The 10,911-nt window shown below is 28.6% G+C and overlaps 1 protein-coding gene across 1 annotated transcript in view; it reads left to right on the forward strand.

Moving 5' to 3' along the window:
• Positions 1–1,020: 1,020 nt before the first annotated feature.
• ccdc169 (coiled-coil domain containing 169) overlaps positions 1,021–10,911 on the forward strand; it is a 15,614-nt gene continuing 5,723 nt past the window's right edge. The window contains exons 1-5 of the mRNA XM_061931297.1: positions 1,021–1,495; positions 1,581–1,663; positions 1,737–1,847; positions 1,942–1,982; positions 7,040–7,138. Of these exons, the coding sequence (XP_061787281.1) occupies positions 1,425–1,495; positions 1,581–1,663; positions 1,737–1,847; positions 1,942–1,982; positions 7,040–7,138 (405 nt within the window). The 5' untranslated portion in view covers positions 1,021–1,424. The remainder of the gene's footprint in view (positions 1,496–1,580; positions 1,664–1,736; positions 1,848–1,941; positions 1,983–7,039; positions 7,139–10,911) is intronic.

Below are 10,911 nucleotides of genomic sequence, written 5' to 3' on the forward strand. Positions count from 1 at the left end.
ATGATTACAGATAGCATTAGTGAATTCCCAAAATATGACACTGACACTATATGCCTGTGAATTTGGTTAAAAACAATCTTAATATTAGCATGCTAAAATGCTAACTATAACATGCGTCAAGTACAAAAAAAACAACCTAGCATGCTAACATTACGATGCTAACAATAGTATGATTACAGATAGCATTAGTGAATTACCAAAATATGACACTGTCACTATAGGCCTGTGAATTTGGTTAAAAAAATGAATCGTAATATTAGCATGCTAAAATGCTAACTGTAACATGCGTCAAGTACCAAAACATGACTGAGGTGTATACATACAAAATTAGCTCAAGAAAATAAATAACGTTACGTATCAATCGTCCGGTAACAAAATATTAAACGCAGAGGTGTATACCTGTAAAATTAGCACAAAAAAAAGCTAGCATGCTAACAGTACGATGCTAACAATAGTATGATTACAGATAGCATTAATGAATTACCAAAATATGACACTGACACTATATGCCTGTGAATTTGGTTACAAAAAAAAATCTTAATATTAGCATGCTAAAATGCTAACTGTAACATGCGTCAAGTACCAAAATATGACTGAGGTGCATACATACAAAATTAGCTAAAATGTTTTATAAATAACGTTACATATCAATCGTCCGGCAACAAAATATTAGGCGCGGAGATGTATACCTGTAAAATTGGCAAAAAGGCTAGCATGCTAGCGGTTGTGCCGTTAAAAATCTTAATATTAGCATGCTAAAATGCTATCTGTAACGTGCGTCAAGTACCAAAATACGACTGAGGTGTATACCTACAAAATTAGCTTAAAAAAATAAATAAATAACGTTATGTATCAATCGTCCGGTAACAAAATATTAGATTAAAATTGGCAAAAAGGCTAACATGCTAACGGTTGTGCCGTTAAAAATCTTAATATTAGCATGCTAAAATGCTATCTGTAACGTGCGTCAAGTACCAAAATACGACTGAGGTGTATACCGACAAAATTAGCTTAAAAAAATAAATAAATAACGTTATGTATCAATTGTCCGGTAACAAAATATTAGATTAAAATTGGCAAAAAGGCTAACATGCTAACGGTTGTGCCGTTACAAATGAGCTTCCGGTTGTATTTTGGACACCTCTGAACCAAAGTAAAACCTCATAATCAATGATATTTGACTAGATATTTGCGATTTGATTACCTTTGTGTTATTTAAAGGTAAATGTACTTTTAATATTCAAGCTTCGTGCGGGTGTATTGATGTCATTATTCACAACGTGAACGCCCGCGGACGTCACGCGTGTAGACTCTCCAGTTTAAAAGTCCACAGCGCCCTCTGCTGGCGAAGCGGCGTTACTGACCAAAAGTGGCTGTATCCATGGGAACCAGCTGCCACAAACTTATTTTCTCGGCGAGCAAACATGAGCAAAGACTCGGGTCGGCACGACATGGCGCGTCTCCGGGTCGAACTGGAGCAGGAACGAGAAATAAAGTAAGTTTTTTTGTTTTTTTTCCAGAACCAGAACTATAGTTTGTGTCCTAAATTCGTGTTTTGAAAAACTTTTCTTCTATGTAAGAGACATGTTGGAGGAGTCTGTGCGGGACTTGGGCTGCACCATGAGGGAGCTGCAAGACCGGCTGCACGGTGTGGACCGGGAAGGTGAGCTGGTCCTGGTCCTGGTCCTACTTGGGTCCTGGTTCAATTCTGATGTGTTTGCCGTGTGCGTGCGCAGACAACGAGTGGAAGACCAGATATGAAACCCAGACCGAAGTCAACGCGCAGCTGCAGAGGCAAACCTCGCTGGTCCACGAACGACTGGAAGACCTGCGCGGCAAACCCATGGGTGAGACGACGTCATGGTGTACCTAATACATTGTCCCGCTACAAAGTGACGTCATTATACCACTTTTTTTCTTCTTCTTCAATATGTCGTACAGACCGTCTGGCGTCTATCCGATCCTACGACGACATGCCGACAGTGAGTGTTTACATACATGTCTAATATAGTCAGTTAGGTGTGTGTTGCTCTAAACGCCAGCAGAGGGCGCCAGAGTAAAAAAAACAAATGACAGGCAGGAAGACTCCAGGCAGAATTCAATTTTGAGCCCAACTCTTGATAGAATAGAAAGTACTTTATTGATTGATCCCTTGGGGAAATTCAGCACCACAGTTCACTCACAATAGACAATAAACACTTGGGTATTTTTTCCACATGTGAATAATATAAATACAGTCTATTATACAGCATTATTCACATGTGAATAATATAGTCTATTATACAGCATTACTCACATGTGAATAATATAAATACAGTCTATTATACAGCATTATTCACATGTGAATAATATAAATACAGTCTATTATACAGCATTATTCACATGTGAATAATATAAATACAGTCTCTTTTACAGCATTATTCACATGTGAATAATATAGTCTATTATACAGCATTACTCACATGTGAATAATATAGTCTATTATACAGCATTACTCACATGTGAATAATATAAATACAGTCTATTTTACAGCATTATTCACATGTGAATAATATAAATACAGTATATTATACAGCATTATTCACATGTGAATAATATAAATACAGTCTATTATACAGCATTTATCACATTTGAATAATATAGTCTATTATACAGCATTACTCACATGTGAATAATATAGTCTATTATACAGCATTACTCACATGTGAATAATATAAATACAGTCTATTTTACAGCATTGTTCACATGTGAATAATATAAATACAGTATATTATACAGAATTTATCACATGTGAATAATCTAAATACAGTCTCTTATACAGCATTATTCACATGTGAATAATATAGTCTATTATACAGCATTATTCATATGTGAATAATATAGTCTATTATACAGCATTACTCACATGTGAATAATATAAATACAGTCTATTTTACAGCATTATTCACATGTGAATAATATAAATATAGTCTATTATACAGCATTATTCACATGTGAATAATATAAATACAGTCTCTTATACAGCATTATTCACATGTGAATAATATAGTCTATTATACAGCATTACTCACATGTGAATAATATAGTCTATTATACAGCATTATTCACATGTGAATAATATAAATACAGTCTATTTTACAGCATTATTCACATGTGAATAATATAACTACATTATGCATTTACGGTACATGTACAGTCAAAATTAACATATGCATTATACGAATTATAGGAATGTTTTATACTAATGTGAAATTGCGGGAAATACATTTTGAGTCATTTATTTTTAAAGTGCTAAATGACAAATGTAACATATTTAAAACATAAAGCTGCATATTGTCTTGACATGTTTATAATAGGTCAAATGACTAATATTATATTAATATTATTAAATACATTATTAATAATGATAATAGTATTAAATACATTAATTAATAGTTATGATAATGTATAATTATTTCATACATATAGTATACATTCTCAGTCATTTATTTTTAAGTACTGAATAACAAATTGAACAGAATTAAAAGATAAATCTGCATATTGTCTTGACATATTTACGATAGGTGAAATTACTAATAGAGCATGAATAAAAATTATGAATAATAATATTAAATAAATTATTAATAATAGTATTAAATACATTAATAGTAATCATAATTTATAATTATTTCATAGATATAGTATACATTTTCAGTCATTTATTTTTAAGTACTGAATAACACATTTAACAGAATTAAAACATAAATCTGCATATTGTCTTGACATATTTACAATATATCAGATTACCATTATAGCACTAATAATTATTAATAATACATACATTATTATTAATAATAATTCATAATTATCATTTATTTTTTAAATGCTGAATAACAAATTTAATATAATTAAAACATCCATCCATCCATCCATTTTCTAAACATAAAGTTGCAAATTGTCTTGACATATTTACAATATATCAGATTACCATTATAGCACTAATAATTATTAATAATACATACATTATTATTAATAATAATTCATAATTATCATTTATTTTTTAAGTGCTGAATAACAAATTTAATATAATTAAAACATCCATTCATCCATCCATTTTCTAAACATAAAGTTGCATATTGTCTTGACATATTTACAATATATCAAATTACCATTATAGCACTAATAATTAATAATAATGAATACGTTATTATTAACAAGAATTCATAGTTATTTTTTGTTACATATAGCAAAATCACAAGAAATACATTTTCAGTAATTTATTTTTAAAGTGCTAAATGACAAATTTAACATATTTAAAACATAAAGCTGCATATTGTCTTGACATGTTTACAATATGTCAAATTACCATTATAGTACGAATAATTATTTTTAATAATAATATGAAAAAATATATTATTAATATTAATTCATAATTATTATTTGTTGCCTAAAGTGAAATCTCGGGAACTATATGTTCAATCATTTATTTTTTAAGTGCTAAATAAAATATTTAACCTAATTGTGTTGACATATTTACAATATATCAAATTACCATTATAGCACAAATAATGAATAATAATAAACATTTTCAGTCATTTGTTTTTTTAAGTGCTAAATAACAAATGTATTGTAATTGAAAAATAAAGCTGCATATTGTCTTGACATATTTCTAGCCAATATGTGAAATTATGATTATAGCACTAATATTAAGTCTTATTAATAATAACAGTATTAAATAAATAAATAGTAATAATAATCATTTATTATTATTTTATACAAATAGTATACATTTTAATCGTTTATTTTTTTTAAGTGCTAAATAACATAATTAAAACATAAATCTGCATATTGTCTTGACATATTTCCAGCCAATATGTCAAATTACCATTACAGCCTTAATAATAATAATAATTAATAATAACATTAGTAAATACATTTATAGCAATAATAATCTATAGTTTTAGTATGAAATACATTAATATTAATAATTATTATTTTTTGTTGCCTAAAAGAAATTCACGGGAAATTATTTTCAATCATTTAATAATACTACTACTAATAATAGTATTAAATAAATAAATTAATAGTAATAATAATTCATAATTAATTTATACATATAATATACAGTCATTTATTTTTTAAGTGCTAAATTACACATTAATTATAATGAAAACATAAAGTGCACATTGCGTGACATATTTCCAAATATGTCAAATTACCAATATAGCACAAATAATAATAATAATAATTCTTAATAAAAATATTAAATGGATAGTAATAATAATACATTAATATTGTATACATATGGTATACATTTTCAGTCATTTATTTTTTGAATGGCTAAATAACAAAATGAACACAATTAAAACATAAAGCTGTATTTTGTATTGACATATTTCCAAATATGTCAAATTACCAATATAGAACAAATTATAATAATAATAATTCTTAATAAAAATATTAAATAAATAGTAATAACAATACATAAATATTTTATACATATGGTATACATTTTCAGTCATTTTATTTTTTTAAGGGCTAAATAACAAAATTAACACAATTAAAACATATAGCTGCATATTGTCTTGACATATTTCCAAACATGTCAAATTACCAATGTAGCACAAATTATAATAATAATAATTCTTAATAAAAATATTAAATAAATAGTAATAATAATACATAAATATTTTATACATATGGTATACATTTTCAGTCATTTTATTTTTTTAAGGGCTAAATAACAAAATGAACACAATTAAAACATAAAGCTGCATATTGTCTTGACATATTTCCAAATATGTCAAATTACCAATATAGCACAAATTATAATAATAATAATTTAAAAAAAAAATTTAATAAATAAATAGTAATAATAATACATAAATATTTTATACATATGGTATGCATTTTCAGTCATTTATTTTTTTTAAGGGCTAAATAACAAAATTAACACAATTAAAACATAAAGCTGCATATTGTCTTGACATATTTCCAAATATGTCAAATTACCAATATAGCACAAATAATAATAATAATAATTCTTAATAAAAATATTAAATACATAGTAATAATAATACATAAATATTTTATACACATGGTATACATTTTCAGTCATTTATTTTTTTAAATGGCTAAATAACAAAATGAACACAATTAAAACATAAAGCTGTATTTTGTATTGACATATTTCCAAATATGTCAAATTACCAATATAGCACAAATTATAATAATAATAATTCTTAATAAAAATATTAAATAAATAGTAATAATAATACATAAATATTTTATACTTATGGTATACATTTTCAGTCATTTTATTTTTTTAAGGGCTAAATAACAAAATTAACACAATTAAAACATAAAGCTGCATATTGTCTTGACATATCTTGTAAAATGAAATAATTATGTATATTGTTAGTTGGTGCATTACTTTAGCATTTTTTCCCAGCTTTTGTAGACCACCTGCAATAAATTGAGTGCCGTGACTTCATGTTTTATTCTAAGGCAAAGCTGGAAATCTCTTTATTGTAACGAAGATGTCAGGTTCAAACACTGATGACATCTATTAAACAAGACAAGAAGCAAGGAATTAAACAGAGACATAATTCAATTTAGCTGAATTGAGGAGAAACGCGTGGACACTGTACCCTTGCACAGTGTCGTCCCACGCTCTGACGAAAGATTGTACGCCTCCTGTTTTATTTGGACTTTCCCTGATTACATGGCAACGGCTGTTTCTAAAGGGACGGGGGTCGTAAACAGCCGTTGCCCTCGGTCACAAAACAGTTCAAAGAAAAGGTGCCTGGAGGGGAGTCAGGCCCTGCTTCCTCTCCGCTTTGTAGATCTTGGGTCAAGACAGAATTTTCCTGTGGATTACAATACATCAAAGAAACCGACACCCTCATGTCGCTCCCCATCCTACACAGTGGAGTTTTACAAGCCTTTTGCTTGGTGAGACCAAAGACAGCTTTTGTCCTCTCGCCGGGAACTCATGGCAACACTAAGTTTTGTGATAACTTAAATACAATTATCCTGACAAGCGTCTTCATTGTCCCAGGAGGCTCTGAGACAGCGCCTCAAGCTGCTGACGGACGAGAAGTCACAACTCCGCAGTCAGCTGATGGACTATCGGATCAGGATCGAGCAGGAGGGGAAGGTGTGTGTCCTCTTTTGTTTTCATCGGAGTCTCATCTGCAATGCAGTTGCACTTCCAAGACATTAGGTGGCGGTACTGTGTAGTCTACCTATGATATGTTGTCTAACTAGGAAGTAGTGTTTCCCTGCAAGCTGAATGTGGTATGTTGTGCCCTACAAAGTGTTTATACCAGGGGTCGAACTGTCTATATTAGTTATATTAGCCTACTATCAAAATGACTTTAAAAGTCTTATATAAGTGTTATAATGAAGACAACACATGACGTAAGTGTCTATATTAGCCTACTATCAAAATGACTTTAAAAGTCTTGTATAAGTGTTATAATGAAGACAACACATGATGTAAGTGTCTATATTAGCCTACTATCAAAATGACTTTAAAAGTCTTATATAAGTGTTATAATGACGACAACACATTGTGTAAGTGTCTATTAGCCTACATTCAAAATGACTTTAAAAGTCTAAAATAAGTGTTATTATGACAACACATTGTGTAAGTGTCTATTAGCCTACTATCAAAATGACTTTAAAAGTCTAAAATAAGTGTTATAATGACGCAACACATTGTGTAAGTGTCTATTAGCCTACTATCAAAACGACTTTAAAAGTCTTTTGTAAGTGTTATAATGAAGACAACACATGATGTAAGTGTCAATATTAGCTATATTAGCCTACTATCAAAATTACTTCAAAAGTCTTATACAAGTGTTATAATGAAGACGACACATGATGTAAGTGTCTATATTAGTTATATTAGCCTACTATCAAAATGACTTTAAAAGTCTAAAATAAGTGTTATAATGACGACAACACATTGTGTAAGTGTCTATTAGCCTACTATCAAAACGACTTTAAAAGTCTTATGTAAGTGTTATAATGAAGACAACACATGATGTAAGTGTCTATATTAGCTATATTAGCCTACTATCAAAATGACTTTAAAAGTCTTATATAAGTGTTATAATGAAGACAACACATGATGTAAGTGTCTATATTAGTTGTATTAGCCTACTATCAAAATGACTTCAAAAGTCTAAAATAAGTGTTATAATGACCACAACCCATTGTGTAAGTGTCTATTAGCCTACTATCAAAACGACATTAAAAGTCTTATGTAAGTGTTATAATGAAGACAACACATGATGTAAGTGTCTATATTAGCTATATTAGCCTACTATCAAAATGACTTTAAAAGTCTTATATAAGTGCTATAATGAAGACAACACATGATGTAAGTGTCTATATTAGTTGTATTAGCCTACTATCAAAACAACTTTAAAATGCTTATATAAGTGTTATAATGAAGACAACACATGATGTAAGTGTCTATATTAGTTATATTAGCCTACTATCAAAATGACTTTAAAAGTCTAAAATAAGTGTTATAATGACGACAACACATTGTGTAAGTGTCTATTAGCCTACTATCAAAACGACTTTAAAAGTCTTATGTAAGTGTTATAATGAAGACAACACATGATGTAAGTGTCTATATTAGCTATATTAGCCTACTATCAAAATTACTTTAAAAGTCTTATATAAGTGTTATAATGAATACAACACATGATGTAAGTGTCTATGTTAGTTATATTAGCCTACTATCAAAATGACTTTAAAAGTCTAAAATAAGTGTTATAATGACGACAACACATTGTGTAAGTGTCTACTAGCCTACTATCAAAACGACATTAAAAGTCTTATGTAAGTGTTATAATGAAGACAACACATGATGTGTCTATATTAGCTATATTAGCCTACTATCAAAATTACTTTAAAAGTCTTATATATGTGTTATAATGAAGACAACACATGATGTAAGTGTCTATACTAGCTATATTAGCCTACTATCAAAATGACTTTAAAAGTCTTATACAAGTGTTATAATGAAGACAACACGTGTCTATATTTGCTATATTAGCCTACTATCAAAATGACTTTAAAAGTAGAATATAAGTGTTATAATGAAGACAACACATGATGTAAGTGTCTATATTAGCTATATTGGCCTACTATCAAAATGACTTTAAAAGTATTATATAAGTGCTATAATGAAGACAACACATTATGTAAGTGTCTATATTAGTTGTATTAGCCTACTATCAAAACAACTTTAAAATGCTTATATAAGTGTTATAATGAAGACAACACATGATGTAAGTGTCTATATTAGCTATATTAGCCAACTATCAAAATGACTTTAAAAGTCTTATATAAGTGTTATAATGAAGACAACACATGATGTAAGTGTCTATATTAGTTATATTAGCCTACTATCAAAATGACTTTAAAAGTCTAAAATAAGTGTTATAATGACGACAACACATTGTTTAAGTGTCTATTGGCCTACTATCAAAATGACTTTAAAAGTCTTATGTAAGTGTTATAATGAAGACAACACATGATGTAAGTGTCTATATTAGTTATATTAGCCTACTATCAAAATTACTTTAAACGTCTTATATATGTGTTATAATGAATACAACACATGATGTAAGTATCTATATTAGTTATATTAGCCTACTATCAAAATGACTTTAAAAGTCTAAAATAAGTGTTATAATGACGACAACACATTGTGTAAGTGTCTATTGGCCTACTATCAAAAGGACTTTAAAAGTCTTATGTAAGTGTTATAATGAAGACAACACATGATGTAAGTGTCTATATTAGCCTACTATCAAAATGACTTTAAAAGTCTAAAATAAGTGTTTTAATGACGACAACACATTGTGTAAGTGTCTATTAGCCTACTATCAAAACGACTTTAAAAGTCTTATGTAAGTGTTATAATGAAGACAACACATGATGTAAGTGTCTATATTAGTTATATTATCCTACTATCAAAATGACTTTAAAAGTCTAAAATAGGTGTTATAATGACGACAACACATTGTGTAAGTGTCTATTAGCCTACTATCAAAACGACTTTAAAAGCCTTATGTAAGTGTTATAATGAAGACAACACATGATGTAAGTGTCTATATTAGCTATATTAGCCTACTATCAAAATTACTTTAAAAGTCTTATATAAGTGTTATAATGAAGACAACACATGATGTAAGTGTCTATATTAGCTATATTAGCCTACTATCAAAATGACTTTAAAAGTATTATATAAGTGTTATAATGAATACAACGCATGATGTAAGTGTCTATATTAGTTATATTAGCCTACTATCAAAATGACTTTAAAAATCTAAAATAAGTGTTATAATGACGACAACACATTGCGTAAGTGTCTATTAGCCTACTATCAAAACGACTTTAAAAGTCTTATGTAAGTGTTATAAGGAAGACAACACATGATGTAAGTGTCTATATTAGCTATGTTAGCCTACTATCAAAATTACTTTAAACGTCTTATATATGTGTTATAATGAATACAACACATGATGTAAGTGTCTATATTAGCCTACTATCAAAATGACTTTAAAAGTCTAAAATAAGTGTTATAATGACGACAACACATTGTGTAAGTGTCTATTAGCCTACTATCAAAACGACTTTAAAAGTCTTATGTAAGTGTTATAATGAAGACAACACATGATGTAAGTGTCTATATTAGCTATATTAGCCTACTATCAAAATTACTTTAAAAGTCTTATATAAGTGTTATAATGAATACAACACATGATGTAAGTGTCTATATTAGCCTACTATCAAAATGACTTTAAAAGTCTAAAATAAGTGTTATAGTGACGACAACACATTGTGTAAGTGTCTATTAGCCTACTATCAAAATGACTTTAAAAGTCTTATATAAGTGTTATAATG

The sequence above is a fragment of the Nerophis lumbriciformis genome, linkage group LG37 (assembly GCF_033978685.3).
Source record: "Nerophis lumbriciformis linkage group LG37, RoL_Nlum_v2.1, whole genome shotgun sequence".
Taxonomy (NCBI): Eukaryota; Metazoa; Chordata; class Actinopteri; order Syngnathiformes; family Syngnathidae; genus Nerophis; species Nerophis lumbriciformis.